Raw genomic sequence first — 17,328 nt, 5'->3', positions numbered from 1 at the left:
ATAGTGCCTTACATCACTCGGAAATACTGTACAGTGCTTTACATCACTCAGAAATACTGTACAGCGCCTTACATCACTCAGAAATACTGTATAGCGCTTTACATCACTCAGAAATACTGTATAGCGCCTTACATCACTCAGAAATACTGTATAGCGCTTTACATCACTCAGAAATACTGTATAACGCTTTATGTCACTCAGAAATACTATATAGCGCTTTATATCACTCACAAATACTGTATAGTGCCTTACATCACTCAGAAATACTGTATAGTGCTTTACATCACTCAGATATACTGTATAGCGCCTTACATCACTCAGAAATACTGTATAGCGCTTTACGTCACTCAGAAATACTGTATAGCGCTTTACGTCACTCAGAAATACTGTATAGTGATTTACGTCACTCATAAATACTGTATAGCGCTTTACGTCACTCAGAAATACTGTATAGCGCTTTACGTCACTCAGAAATACTGTATAGCGCTGTGAAGGCTAAATGATGGGAACTGGTGATCCGTAAGGAAGGAGTTAAGCTAAAACGATGCAATTTGCATAATTTTAGCCCCGCCCCTTCTATATGGACCTGTGATTCACGGCATTATCTCCCCATCCTGCCCACTTCACTAGAAAATGGGCGGGATGTGGGAGATCCACCCACTCTCCCGTAGGTCCAGGGGACTACCCGAAAAATCAGGAGTCTCCAACACAAGTATGTAAGTATGATGTTGCTACACTAATGGCATGGAAAACATTAAAGTAAACACACCTACAAACTGGACCAGTTTGTACTTATCAGATACACAGTAAGCGCGTGGCCTTAGGGCCATATTTATCAAAGAATATTTGTGGGATATCCTGAAAACACTCATTTTCAGGGAGTACCCACAAATACTAAGGATCCCTGAATGCATGTAGGGGGGACTGCGGCGTATATCTTTTATGTATGCTGTGATGTCCTGATTTCGATCACAAAAGCAGCTCTTGTAGGTTTCTATAGGATCTGCTTAAATGCCAAATTTACCAAGCTCCGGAATGTGAAGCATTCTGGTCTGGTGCCTGTCCCCAGTTGCTAACGCCATCTTCAGACGGACACACTGGGGCAGATAAACGACCAACCACTCAGCTCCCAACTGTCATGTTACAGGCTGTGTTTGAAAAATTACAGTTGGGAGCGGATTGGTTGGTCATTTATCACTCTCCACTTTATCACTTCCCAGAGCTTAGTACATCAGTCCCAGTGTTTGCTATCGCAGTCTACTGGCTACAGATCTCAAAAGATACCAGGAGGGGGATCTGTAGGATCCCTACCCAGCAACGACAGCTCGCATGTGCAAAGTGACCAGACCACGCAGCCATTCCCCAAAACCATACCTCCCAACTGTCCCGCATTCAACGGGATAGCCCCGCGGGCCGCAGTGTCCCGCTGTGGGGGAGAAGTTAGGGAGAGCACATATCACTGCTCTGCATAGCAAGTGATGTTGCCCATAGCAACCAGATTCCAGGTATTATCTTCTAGAAGGTGCTAGATAAATGAGAAGTAGAATCTGATTGGTTGCTATGGGTAACATCACTTCTTAAATAGAACTCCCATCTTAGTAAATTTACCCCCCTGTCTCTGCATTTGGTTTTTGTTACATCCTGGCGATACATCATTTCTTATTGTCACGATTAGCGGCGATAAGAAATTATAAGTATTGGGTCTAAAACTGTTAATTAATAAATAGGCCTCTTAGTGAGTCCAATCGGGCCTTTAAACAGCTATGAAATATGTTCAAAGGTAATGTATAATATAGGATATACTATCTACCATAAATGAAGTTTAGAATAAACAGAGGCGCAAAGATGGGGCGGAGAACGGACAGACTGGATATAAGAGAGAAATTAAAAAATGAATAGAGTTTAGAAAGTCTATGGTGATTTCTAGAGCACGGAGCACTCACTGAAATTGGATGGAGGAGGACTAAACAGTTACATAAGGTATAACCCATTACAGAACGGGTGATAAACCAATGGAATAATCTCTCAGCAGGTGTGTTGGAGGCTCATGTATAAAAGATTACAGAATGCATAGGACAAATATACGGCCATTGTCAAGGTATGCAACCAGAATGTCTTCATTCATAGCACCTGATTCAGAGGTGGATGCAGTTGTGTGAAAACGTTCTGAATACTTCTATGGCGCATACGTTACACAGCGTCCGCACACAAAGATGCCGGCACAGAGCCGCAGAGGCCATGTTCAGAAGGAGAAACGGCACCCACCACAGGACTGGCGCAAGTGACGATGGTGCGCCGACGGTGGCTTGTCAAGAATCACCGGTGGTGGATACAGCGTGAAGAGACGCTGAAAATGGGGGTCTCAGAGCTAGCGCTCTCATGCGCAGGGTACTGCATCAGGGTTGGGCTGCTACTAGCATTTGCATATTATCTCTGCCGCAACTCCGACAACAGACGCACGAGTGGACGCTGCAGTGACCGCCGCTGAATCAGGCCCTAGATTGATTTAGAGTAGGGTTCTTCAAAACCAGTTAGAACTGTTTGGACAACAGATGAAGTAGGTGGGAGTAGCACCGACCTGTACAACGTTATCAGCAGAACAGAGTATTTCGAGTGCTGCACTGTGTGTCTATATAAGTTCATATGTATAAATTGCCTAGTGTCAGGCAGCCAGCCAGCACAGAGCACACATTGTTTTCAAGTTATTTTTCTAAATGGGTAAAAAGAATGCAAACGTGCGGTGAGCTCTGGGATTAAACAATGACATTTTCTACATTCTGTTTAGTTTAGGCTAAAAATATATGTTATAAGATAGACGCAGGGTAGTTGTAGGACACTTTACCTTGGGCTTTTCATCCAGTATTTGCTGACGAATCTCTTTGTGCTTTTCTATCAGTTTTTCTTGTCTTTTGCTCTGAGCATCCTCTAACTAGAAATAATAATACAATAAAGTGAGTATAGATAATTATCAACATAAGAGAGAAACAAATGTAACTAGAAATGAACATTAATATACCATACAGACAGTACCGCGCCACATCCTGAAGTCAATATTTTCATAGCAAACACATTATCGTAAAAACACAATGACATCTCTGTACCTCATACCTGTCTGCTCTACCGGAATGTCCAGGAGACTCATGAATTTCGGGGAGGTCTCCCAGACACCCCAGAGAGTAGGCCATTCCCCTGGATCTCACTCTACTTACTGGTGAAGTGGGAGGGGGACATGATCATGTGAGTCACATCATCAGGCTCCGCCTCTGCTGTACAAGGATGGGATTTGTGCCATGGCACTGAGGTGGGCAGGGCCTGATGGTGCAATTTGCATCACCATGACCCCGCCTTCAATGCAAATAGTGTCATCACACCCACGGCACTTGGCAATGGGACCTCCACCTCCTCCTAGAAGGCAAGTTTGCTGCAGCTATTGTTCTTGAAGGCAATCATTTGGTAAGCTGAGTCGGTGATTGGGAAAATGCAGTTAGGAACTAGGTCACCAGTGCCTCAGTGATGTTTCTTGTTCCAAGTGAATTGATGAGCCAGATTCTTATTAAAATATTAATTCAGCCCTCAATATGACTGCCTCAGCTAAGTGTAGGTGGTGGGTGCAGTTTAACCAAGGTCACCTTTCCGGCTGTAGATGTTGCAGTGAGTTCTCTTTGACTATACTCCACAATCAGACGTGGTATACTAGAATGTCTGTACTTACTGATAACCCTGCATTTCATCTCTTTTCAAATAGTTTAAATATATAGAATGGTGAAACTAAATAATGATGATGTTAGTATAATCGAATTGCTTCAGTTGGCTGAACAAGAGTTTCCAAAAGAAAATCCATGTATTTGATTAATAAAACAATATCATCCTTGTGATCAATCTTCTATAACACATCTGTTGTAGCAGTCGCTTGAAGCTCATGTCCCAGCAGACAGCAGTTAGAGTTTCCATTTTTAACCAACGTGGAAATAAGAATAGAAGAGTAGAGCTGTTCATTGGAAAAGGGCAATTTAATGGGATACTTTCAAGTTTTTCTTCCCTTCGTTATTGGCTTTTAAATATAGCACTGTCTGTTAAATGTGCAGCAATGATATTTTAGGTTAACTCTTTTCTCTCTTTTATTGATTTGAGTGCACGTCCCACTGTGTCTGCAAGAGCACCATAGCCTCACCTCATGCATACCTCCCAATATAGTCTGTGCGGTACCTGATCACAGCTACTTTGCATCTACTTAATGGACGAGAGAAGCTAAAAGGGTATCGGCCAGGGCCAAAGAGACTGAGTGGGCGTGGTTGCTGGAGTGACTATGGTTACGCCCCCTCATTGTATACATTACTATGGCGAGTATTGGGGAGCATGATTGCAACATTACAGTGGTGGTAGGGGTTTTCACCTATATTGGTGTAAGTGAGCATGCAAATCGTACATTAGTGGAGAGAGCCCAATGTATGCTAAAAGACAGAGGCCTAAGTAAGTGTTTTTGGGTAGAAGCAGTGTCTACAGCAGTTTAATTGAAATATCATGCTCCCACAGTTGCCTTGAAAGTCAAAGCACCAATAGAAGCGTGGTCTGGAAGAAAACCAAGTGTCAAACATTCCAGAGTTTTTGGGTGTACTGCATAGGTAAGACGTAAGCTGGGTTCAAGTCAGAGATGTTATATTCCAAGAGACAGCACCACTTACAGAAAAGCTAAAAATGCTAAAAATGCAGAACAAGTATGTGTCACTGGATATGCCAGCAGCTGGATATATACCTGAACCAGAAGCTACAGTACCAACATGAATATCCAACCACAGAAAATAACTTCTGCAAGATCAAACAGTGGAAATACCCCGATAAAATATTATGAGGAGTTCGCAAATGTTACATTCTGTGAACTCCAGGATTCCAAGATGCAAAGTCAACAAATGAATGGTGTAAGTGGAAGGCACCATCAACATTGAGTGTGACAACAGTCGTGAACTTGTGAAGAAAAGATCTGTTGGTGTGGCTCACATAGCTAGTGAGAAGAATCTTGCTGACCTGCTTACCAAAGGAATCACGTTGGTCACTGGTGATGTTTCTAGAGAAGTGTGGACTAGAATTACTTGAAATGTTGATATGTCCTTCCTTATCTAACTCTCAATTTTCTACAGGTTGATGAAACAAGCTGAAACTAAAAAAAAAAAAAAGTTTGTGTACCATGGAGAAACTTGCAGTGAGGATGGGTGTTGAAATATGGATTGGGATACTGCTCTACCTCCATGATGCTCCTTTAGGAAAGCATCTTCCCTTTACAAAGATGGCCACCGTTTGGCCTTCTCTGCATGTGCAGCACCAGCTTGTCACTGTGTTAGAGCACCACAGCAGAACACACAGACATGTTCCACTAGCTTGTATATGCATCTACATACATCTCTGGCTGGTCCTCTGTATGTTCTACTCAAGCTCAGCTTCATCCAGGATTCTTTGTGTATGTTACTGTGAGTACGGCTGTACAAACATACTGCAACACAATAATGGCCGCCGCGGCCATTTTCCTGGTGACCTGTGCATACATTATAGACTATGGGCACACTCTAGTGCCCAGAGTCTATAACTCCGACGCTGGCCGCGCACAGCTCAGTGCGCTGCAGGCCACCAGGCGGAGAGGAGGAGGGGGCCTGTGTCAGAGACTGCACATGGGCCCCATCCTCTCTAGTTACACCCCTGGATGGAACGATGCAATGTATGATGCTACATGCAACATAGAATGATACATTGCGCCGTCGTACACCGGATTGTGTAGTATGTACGGGGCGCAAGATGCATCGTTACAATGCTGGGTACACACATCGTATAGTGTGTGCCCAGTTTAACTCAGAATCAGTCCCAGAGTATGTACAGTATGTGTGGAGGCAGGAGCATTTCATGGGAGGAGGGGGCCCGTGAGTAGTCTGCGTCACTGGCCCCCTCCTCTCAGTCCAGCCCAGAGTGTGCCCAGAGTCTATAAAGAATGTGCAGGTCATTGGGAAAATGCCCGTGGTGGCAATTTTCCCTGTACTGTGCATGCGCAAAATGACGGTAAAAGGTCCGTAGCGGCCATTTTCCAACGCTGACACCGGCGTCGACGTGGGACTCCGGAGAGGTAAGTATAATATGGGTGCAAGGTTTGCGGTGCCGGCCCCCCCTGGACACAGGGGCCCATGTGCACTGCATACCCTGCACCCATTATAAATAAGTCCCTGTGTGGAGGACATGTTGTTCTCCCTCTGCTTGCCCTGGTCTGAGATCTCATATATCAGCTATTTTTTGACAGTGCTACATCCATTCTTGCTGAGGTTCCCTTTTATTACCAAGTCATTTATTTTATGCTGTAAATGTTTATCCTATTGAAATGTGATGCTGGGAAGAAAAGGGTTCCTGACTGCATATGCAAATGTGTACTAGTTTGGGTAATTACAAGACTCAGGAATGCAAATTGACATCAAGTACAAGTTATTACACTTATCAAATTAGTTGATTACAAAATGCAAATTTCTCCAAAAAGTATTTAATATGCCCTAGCTCTAATTATAAGAGGGGTGTACTGTATCCTATATAATTATTTAATGGCTTTAATTATAGCTCCGGCTTCAAGCAGCCAATATTTGACACTGATACTGTACTTGCAAGTCACCAATAAATTGCTGTTACACAATATTCATGGAATTATGTAATATATCTAGAGCCTGGCAAAGCCGACCAGCCAGGGCTGTAACAGCGCTCTGTGCCGCCCCCACCCACCCCGTTTGTACATGACATCATAACATTGCGCATAGTGAGCAGGGCCACCAGCACCCAGAAGTGCCCGGAGCGTCGTCAAGACGTTCTGGGCAGCTGACACATGGCAGGGTGTCTGCCTGTAGTGTCCAATGTATGCTACTGATGGACAGGGCAGTAGAGAGCCCGGCCGGACCCAGGTAATGACAGGGGGGTGTGGCCTAATGTCCGTAGACGTGGCCACGCTTTCGGCAAAAAATAATAAAAATTTGAGTATTCTCTGGACTCTCCACAGGGGGCCCCATTTTGCCCCTCAGCTAGATCAGTGCGATCGCTTTCCCCCCTCCTATCTGGTGCATGTAGAGGAGACTGATGATGTGATTGGTTTAAAACCCTGGTAGAAAAGGTGACAAGTAGCTTGAAGCAGTGGGCCTGATTCAGAGCCGCTCGTAAGCGGCCGCTCGTTCGCTCCGAGCGATGTTCGCACAACTGCGCATGCGTATGGGTCGTAATGTGCATGCGCCAACCAGTCAGTGCGGTTGGAAAATGCGTGTTCGCAAAATTGCGAGTGCCTGCTAATTTGAGTGACAGGATGAGGCGTATGTGGGTGGTAACAGGGGAAGGTGCTTGAAAACGGGGAGTGGAGATCTGAACACAGGCGTGCCAAACGGTCAAAACGGGCGTTTTAAGGGTGTGCATAATTAACAAAGCAGCGTCATCGACCAAGTCACTTGGTTGTTTCTTAGCCTGAACTGTTCGCATGATTGCGGTAGGAAAATCCAACCACAAGCACTGCAAGCAGTTCAGACGCCTTTCGATGTACTCGATTAATCTAATAAATAGCGGAGATGACGTATGATGCGAGCGGACAGGGGGCGTCTTTACAAAATAGCGAGCGCATGTTTCGTTCGCTCGCTCAGACATAGAGGCGTCAACAGACCGCAAAGAGCGAGCGCTCAATTTAAATATCCGGACCCTTTTTCTGAACGAGCGAGCGCAAATAGCGTCCGGCTCTGAATCAGGCCCTGTGTACAGATGAGTGTTCAGACAGCTATCCCTTTTGCCAGTGGCTTAACTATAAACTTTGCTCCCCCAAGCCAAAAAAGTTTCAGGTGCCCCAGGCGCCCCCCACCCCCCCCCCGCCCAAAGATCAAACACACCCAAAGACTACGTTTAAGGTGTGTGGTTACATAATACAGCAACGTGCCTTACACATTATGACACACTAAGTAATGCCACTTATAACACAGTGTGCCACACCGGAATGCCCCTTACAACACATTATGCCACACCGGAGTGCCCCTTACAACACATTATGCCACACAGCAATGCCCCTTACACATCCCACACAATAATGCCACATATAACACATAATGACATACAGTAAAGCGCTTATAACAAATTTATGCCATGCTGTAATGCCCCTATTTCACATTATGCCACACTGTAATGCCACATACAACAGATTATGCCACACAGTAATGCCCCTAATAGCACATTGTGCACACAGTAATGCCAAATACACATTATGCCAAACAGTAATGCCCATTACATCCCACCCTGACAGATCTACTTCACCAACCCTCCTTTCTGCTCCTGCCAGTCCGTCACCTCAGCTCAAGACAGGTTGCACAGTTTTTATGTCCGTGTAGAACCAGATTATTGGGAACATAGTTTATAACTTGTAAACTGTGTATCAAATTAGTGCCCCTTATACAGTGCCCCCTGTAGTTGTGCCCCAAAAAGCAATGCCCCCTATACTAGTGCCCCTTATGCAATGCCCCCTATACTAGTGCCCCTTATGCAATGCCCCCTGTAGTAGTGCCCCTTTTGCAATGCCCCCTGAAGTAGTGCCCATTATGCAATGCCCCTGTAGTAGTGCCCCTTATGCAATGCCCCCTGTAGTAGTGCCCATTATGCAGGGCCCCCTGTAGTAGTGCCCATTATGCAGGGCCCCCTGTAGTAGTGCCCATTAAAGTAGTGCCCCCTGTAGTAGTGCCCATTATGCAGGGCCTCCTGTAGTGCCCCTTCTAGTAGTTAGCCCCCTGTAGTGCCCCTTCTAGTAGTTAGCCCCCTGTAGTTACCCACCTGTAGTTAGCCCCCTGTAGTTAGCCCCCTGTAGTTGCTCCCCCCCTCCACGCGCACACAAACAAACACACACACAAAAGAAAAAAACACAAACACTTACCTTTATCCCCGCTCCAGTGCTGCTGCCGTCCATACCCCGGCGTCCGCTCCTCGGCACTATGGGAGTGACGTCATTACGTCACTCCCATAGTGCTCTGCGGGACCCGGAAGACGGAGCTTACTCCTGAGCTCTGTCCCCGGCGTCCGCTCCTCGGCACTATGGGAGTGACGTCATTACGTCACTCCCATAGTGCCCTGCGGGACCCGGAAGACGGAGGGAGCTCCGTCCTCCAGCTGCCGCTGGGGGTTTGAATAGGAGCCGGGCGCCCGCTGGTAACACACTCAGCGGGTGCCCGGCAGATGGAGGGTGCAGGGGGTGCGACCACACCCCTGCACCCTCCGTAGTTACTACTACTGCCCCCGTCGCCCCCAAGCTACCCAGTGCCTCCAAGCCACCGCGGGGGCTGCGGGGGCAGTAGTTACGCCACTGGCTTTTGCGCCATGAGGCGAGATGCCTAGTGCGATTCCTGTGCTGTGTACTTTCTCCTCAATTTTGTGTCTTAGTTTGTATATAGGGTGGGATGCGCTATCCTCAAAAATGCAGTCAAACCTACGAAAATGCTGTTTTCAGAGGTTTGACCGCATTCCCCATAACCATCAAGCTCCGGAAAGCTATCACCTTTTGTCAGAAACAAAAGGCGATAGGATGGACAGTAATGGTGGTCGACCTATTTTCATCCTTCAGTTCAGTCCATGATCAGAATGAATCTCGCTCATCCATAAAAGCAAATTATTGTAAGTATTCCAGTTCCATTTAAGTTATGTATTGTCAAGTGATTAAAACGGTTGCTGCACTATATGCAATTTCTCATCTGCAACATATTTGTTTGCTATAAGCAGCCTCAATCACAGGTGATTATACACAGTTGTCATAGATACTGGAACAGTTTGAAGTATTTTTTCAAAGAGGGGCATTTATGCTGTAGTAATTCTGTACCAGAAAAAAAAATCAAAATTACTCGTTTTACCTAAATGTGTCTAATTTTACTTATTCATGATAGTAACCAAAATGGCGTGTTTGGGGGTTTTCACCAGTGTTAGGGCTTCTTCTAGGTTTTCCCCTACAGATGAAAGGGTTTCTTCTTAGATAACACTGCTGTAATCCACAATAATGCCCACTGGTGTTATGATTCATGGGTTGCCGCCAGCAATGGCTGCCCATATCTTTGCATTCTCGCCGTCAGCACGTTTATTCCAGCTCGCACTACCTCTGCTACGTGCTGCTATTGAATGGTGATGTTAAGGGAAAGGTTTTGACGGCGACCTTGCACTTTTAAGCATTAGGCACACCCCCTGGACAAGGTCACCGTGCATTCCGTGATCACGCCTCCTGAAATGCCGCATAAGGAGTAGAGATGTGCGGATCAGTTCTCCAGATACCCAAATCCACACAAATTTCCCGAATCCGGACAGATCCAAGTTGCGGTTCTGATCGATCTTCTGTGGATATCCGGACAGATCTGAGTCACGGTTATGATCTTCCTGTGGTTCGGAATTTTAAATCCGAAAATGGGGTTTTTGACTGCAAAAATTACATGATTTTACCTGTATTTTTAAAAAAATTATAATAATAAAAAAGATCCAAAAACAAATCTCTTGAGGGTGGTTTAGCAAAACCAAAACACGTAGATGAATCCAGATTCAAAGCCAAAACCAAAATATGGGGGTCAGCGTACAGCTCTAATTAGGAGGTATGCCTGCTACTGGCTCTTAACTAAAAACTGCAAAAATACCTACATTATAATTAAGCCAAAACATAGTACAAGCAAAATGAACCATTTCATACAATACAGGAAATGTATTAGAAGAGACTCATGAATCCGAAGTTTAGGCTATTAGGACTCTATCAGATGGGTTCCTCTACTGAACACAGTTGGCATCAAGGACTAAGTTTAGGACTTGGGTTAGGCTTGGGAACTGAGGGCTTGATTCAGACCTGCTCGCGAGCGCTGAGCGCTCGCAAGCGGGTCGATGGTGGCCTAGTGCGCATGCGCACGACGGAGGGAGCATCATCGCGGGCATGCGCGAGACCCGAATAACGACGGGGTAGCCGTCGTTATGGGTCTCGCACCAAACGGGGCGTGCTGTCGATGGTGATTGAGAGCACGCCCCCTTTGGTGGGTGTGCCGGGGGCGTGGCTGCCAGACAGAGGCGTTCCCGTGGGAACGCCTACCGTCTGGGTCCGGCCCCACTGACATCACTAGTGATGTCAGTGGGAGTGATTTTGGCTCTGATAGAGCCAAAATCACTCCAGGGCTTGCGGTCACAGAGACCCTACCGCAGGGTTTCGTCGCATGCCCAATGGTCGCAATGGTCTTGACCATCGCGACCATCATCATGGATGCTCGCATAAGCTGTGGGTGGTAACCCACAGCTATGCGAGCGTACAAAAGGCCGGACGGAAAAAAAAAAAACGCCATGATTCAGAGCGGGCACTCGTTCAGAGCGTCCGGCTCTGAGGGCCTGATTCAAACTCGCTAGTGAGCGCTCGCAAGCGGGTCGATGGTGCCCAAGTGCGCATGCGCACGACGGAGGTGGCTCCATCGCGCGCATGCGCGAGACCCGAATAACGACGGCCAAGCTGTCTTTATGTGTCTCGCACCAAAGGGGGCGTGCTGTCGATGGTGATTGACAGCACACCCCCTTTGGTCTTGACCATCGCGGCCATCATTTTGGCCGCTCGTTAAAGCTGTGGGTGGTCACCCACAGCTATGCGAGTGGCCAGGAGGCCACTCCAAAAAGGAGCAGGGACGGCCCTGATTCAGAGCAAGCGCTTTGTCAGAGCGTCCGGCTCTGAATCAGGGCCTCAGGCCCTGATTCAGAGCCGGACGCTCTGACAGAGTGTTCGCTCTGAATCAGGGCCGGTCTTTTTTTTTATTTAGGACGGCCTCCTGGCTGCTTGCATAGCTGTGGGTGACCACCCACAGCTATAGCGAGCGGCCAGGAAGATGGTCGCGATGGTCAAGACCATTGCCGCAAGCCCCAGAGAGATTTTGGCTCTAACAGAGCCGGAATCTCTCCACTGACATCAGTTGTGATGTCAGTGGGGCCGGCCCCAGACGGTAGGAGTTCTTATGGGAACGCCTCAGTCTGGGCAGCCACCCCCCCGGCCCGCTCACCAAAGGGGGAGTGCTGTCACTCAACATCAACAGCACGCCCCCTTTGGTACGAGACCCGGAGCGATGGATTGCCCGTCGCTATCCGGGTCTGGCGCATGCGCACGACGGAGCTGGCTCCGTCGTGCGCATGCGCTCTGGGCCACCATCGACCCATTTGCGAGCGCATAGACGGCAGTGGTAAGATTTGTCCTTCGGCGGCACTTGTGGCTAAAAATAAAAATAAAAAAAAATTAAAATAATCATGGTTTTATTGATTGTGAGTTAAATAAATAGAAAGATAACAAACTTAAAGAAAAGTTTTTTTTTCCTAAGAATAAAGCCGTTTTTCGACAGCAGTAGGGCTCATTGGCCTTTAATAAATAACCCCGAGTATGCTATTAGAGAGTGAACCTAGGCCCTCATTCAGAGCCGTACGCTCTGAGCAGAGCGCACGCTCTGAATGAGGGCCGCCCTCCATAAAAATGGAGCGTCCTCCTGGACGCTCGTATAGCTGTGGGTCACCACCCACAGCCTATACGAGCGTGCAGTTTGATGGCCGCGATGGTCGTGACCATCGCGACCATCGAAACTGCGAGCTGGAGCCTGCGGTTGAGGTTTTCAGAGACAAAATCACTCCCACTGACATCACTAGTGATGTCAGTGGGCCGGCTTCTGACGGGAGGCGTTCCCATGGGAACGCCCCCGTCAGGGAGGCACGCCCACCAAAGGGGGCGTGCTGTCAATCAACATCGACAGCACGCCCCCTTTGATCAGACACAACGAGCGAAGGACTTTCCTTCGCTCGTCGCGTCTGGCGCATGCGCACGACGGAGCTCCCTCCGTCGTGCGCATGCTCAGTGCAGAACATCGACCCACTTGCGAGCGGACAGCAGCTCGCGAGTGGGTCTGAATCAGGCCCCTAGGGCGATGGAAGCTGTGCTCACTGAATGGTGAATGCATCGGCAGAGGTGCAAAATTCGGATGTAGAACATCAGTGACAGTACTGCTTGTACTATTATAAAATGCCCAACAGACCTAAAGTGCTGCCTGTTCCATTATTTGGTATGTGACTCTATTCATCAGAAAACTGCCAATGCATTCCTCCGTAGGGATATTTGGTCACTATATTTAATTTAGATCAAGCTGCGGTCACCATCTGGCAATAGCACTGTACCATAGGAAGCCATAAAATGGCATGTGTAATGTCGCCTTGGCCAGCTGGTCCCATGGCTGTGTCACATTACTAAGAGGATAATTGATAATGGGCTTGATAAGCAATGATACATCATCTATCAAATATAACACACAGTATGCTAATGTACCAGCTACAAATATAACACACAGTATGCTAATGTACCAGCTACACATGTAACACACAGTATGCTAATGTACAAGCTACACATGTAACACACAGTATGCTAATGTACCAGCTACACATGTAACACACAGTATGCTAATACACCAGCTACACATGTAACACACAGTATGCTCATGTACCAGCTACACATGTAACACACAGTATGCTAATGTACCAGCTACACATGTAACACACAGTATGCTAATGTACCAGCTACACATGTAACACACAGTATGCTAATGTACCAGCTACAAATGTTACACACAGTATGCTAATACACCAGCTACACATGTAACACACAGTATGCTAATGTACCAGCTACACATGTAACACACAGTATGCTAATGTACCAGCTACACATGTAACACACAGTATGCTAATGTACCAGCTACACATGTAACACACAGTATGCTAATACACCAGCTACACATGTAACACACAGTATGCTAATGTACCAGCTACACATGTAACACACAGTATGCTCATGTACCAGCTACACATGTAACACACAGTATGCTAATGTACCAGCTACAAATGTAACACACAGTATGCTAATACACCAGCTACACATGTAACACACAGTATGCTAATGTACCAGCTACACATGTAACACACAGTATGCTAATACACCAGCTACACATGTAACACACAATATGCTAATGTACCAGCTACACATGTAACACACAGTATGCTAATGTACCATCTACACATGTAACACACAGTATGCTAATGTACCAGCTACACATGTAACACACAGTATGCTCATGTACCAGCTACACATGTAACACACAGTATGCTAATGTACCAGCTACACATGTAACACACAGTATGCTAATGTACCATCTACACATGTAACACACAGTATGCTAATGTACCAGCTACAAATGTAACACACAGTATGCTAATACACCAGCTACACATGTAACACACAGTATGCTAATGTACCAGCTACAAATGTAACACACAGTATGCTAATACACCAGCTACACATGTAACACACAGTATGCTAATGTACCAGCTACACATATAACACACAGTATGCTAATGTACCAGCTACACATGTAACACACAGTATGCTAATACACCAGCTACACATGTAACACACAATATGCTAATGTACCAGCTACACATGTAACACACAGTATGCTAATACACCAGCTACACATGTAACACACAATATGCTAATGTACCAGCTACACATGTAACACACAGTATGCTAATGTACCAGCTACACATGTAACACACAGTATGCTAATGTACCAGCTACACATGTAACACACAGTATGCTAATGTACCAGCTACAAATGTTACACACAGTATGCTCATGTACCAGCTACACATGTAACACACAGTATGCTAATACACCAGCTACACATGTAACACACAGTATGCTAATGTACCAGCTACACATGTAACACACAGTATGCTCATGTACCAGCTACACATGTAACACACAGTATGCTAATGTACCAGCTACAAATGTAACACACAGTATGCTAATACACCAGCTACACATGTAACACACAGTATGCTAATGTACCAGCTACACATGTAACACACAGTATGCTAATACACCAGCTACACATGTAACACACAATATGCTAATGTACCAGCTACACATGTAACACACAGTATGCTAATGTACCATCTACACATGTAACACACAGTATGCTAATGTACCAGCTACACATGTAACACACAGTATGCTAATGTACCATCTACACATGTAACACACAGTATGCTAATGTACCAGCTACAAATGTAACACACAGTATGCTAATACACCAGCTACACATGTAACACACAGTATGCTAATGTACCAGCTACAAATGTAACACACAGTATGCTAATACACCAGCTACACATGTAACACACAGTATGCTAATGTACCAGCTACACATATAACACACAGTATGCTAATGTACCAGCTACACATGTAACACACAGTATGCTAATACACCAGCTACACATGTAACACACAATATGCTAATGTACCAGCTACACATGTAACACACAGTATGCTAATACACCAGCTACACATGTAACACACAATATGCTAATGTACCAGCTACACATGTAACACACAGTATGCTAATGTACCAGCTACACATGTAACACACAGTATGCTAATGTACCAGCTACACATGTAACACACAGTATGCTAATGTACCAGCTACAAATGTTACACACAGTATGCTAATGTACCAGCTACACATGTAACACACAGTATGATAATGTACCAGCTACAAATGTAACACACAGTATGCTAATACACCAGCTACACATGTAACACACAGTATGCTCATGTACCAGCTACACATATAACACACAGTATGCTAATGTACCAGCTACACATGTAACACACAGTATGCTAATACACCAGCTACACATGTAACACACAATATGCTAATGTACCAGCTACACATGTAACACACAGTATGCTAATGTACCATCTACACATGTAACACACAGTATGCTAATGTACCAGCTACACATGTAACACACAGTATGCTAATGTACCAGCTACACATGTAACACACAGTATGCTAATACACCAGCTACACATGTAACACACAGTATGCTCATGTACCAGCTACACATGTAACACACAGTATGCTAATGTACCAGCTACAAATGTTACACACAGTATGCTAATGTACCAGCTACACATGTAACACACAGTATGCTAATGTACCATCTACACATGTAACACACAGTATGCTAATGTACCAGCTACACATGTAACACACAGTATGCTAATGTACCAGCTACAAATGTTACACACAGTATGCTAATGTACCAGCTACACATGTAACACACAGTATGCTAATGTACCAGCTACACATGTAACACACAGTATGCTAATGTACCAGCTACACATGTAACACACAGTATGCTAATGTACCAGCTACACATGTAACACACAGTATGCTAATGTACCAGGTACACATGTAACACACAGTATGCTAATATACCAGCTACACATGTAACACACAGTATGCTAATGTACCAGCTACACATGTAACACACAGTATGCTAATGTACCAGGTACACATGTAACACACAGTATGCTAATACACCAGCTACACATGTAACACACAGTATGCTAATGTACCAGCTACACATGTAACACACAGTATGCTAATGTACCAGCTACACATGTAACACACAGTATGCTAATGTACCAGCTACACATGTAACACACAGTATGCTAATGTACCAGCTACACATGTAACACACAGTATGCTAATGTACCATCTACACATGTAACACACAGTATGCTAATGTACCATCTACACATGTAACACACAGTATGCTAATGTACCAGCTACACATGTAACACACAGTATGCTAATGTACCAGCTACACATGTAACACACAGTATGCTAATGTACCAGCTACACATGTAACACAGTATGCTAATGTACCAGCTACACATGTAACACACAGTATGCTAATGTACCAGCTACACATGTAACACACAGTATGCTAATGTACCATCTACACATGTAACACACAGTATGCTAATGTACCATCTACACATGTAACACACAGTATGCTAATGTACCAGCTACACATGTAACACACAGTATGCTAATGTACCAGCTACACATGTAACACACAGTATGCTAATGTACCAGCTACACATGTAACACACAGTATGCTAATGTACCAGCTACACATGTAACGCACAGTATGCTAATGTACCAGCTACAAATGTAACACACAGTATGCTAATGTACCAGGTACAAATGTAACACACAGTATGCTAATGTACCAGCTACACATGTAACACACAGTATGCTAATGTACCAGCTACACATGTAACACACAGTATGCTAATGTACCAGCTACACATGTAAGGATCTTATGTTTTATTGTATCTGTAGATCCTAATACTCATCAACCAGCACGTTTCCTGCTTACGCTTCTACAGGCACATTTCCTGTTCCTTGTTTTATATTA

General features: G+C 45.3%; 1 protein-coding gene across 3 annotated transcripts in view; it reads right to left on the bottom strand.

Annotated features, from left to right (window-relative positions):
* The window catches only part of PLCB1 (phospholipase C beta 1), an 808,463-nt gene that overhangs the window by 93,026 nt on the left and 698,109 nt on the right, over window positions 1-17,328 (bottom strand). For all 3 annotated transcript variants that reach the window (XM_088478043.1, XM_088478041.1, XM_088478042.1), the window contains exon 31: window positions 2,843-2,929. In XM_088478043.1, coding sequence (XP_088334169.1) covers window positions 2,843-2,929 — 87 coding nt within the window. The remainder of the gene's footprint in view (window positions 1-2,842; window positions 2,930-17,328) is intronic.

Source organism: Taudactylus pleione, unplaced genomic scaffold, assembly GCF_031769625.1.
Source record: "Taudactylus pleione unplaced genomic scaffold, aTauple2 ptg000206l, whole genome shotgun sequence".
Taxonomy (NCBI): domain Eukaryota; kingdom Metazoa; phylum Chordata; class Amphibia; order Anura; family Myobatrachidae; genus Taudactylus; species Taudactylus pleione.
The sequence above is the reverse complement of the archived record's forward strand: the minus strand, read 5'-3'. Positions and strand labels throughout refer to the sequence as shown.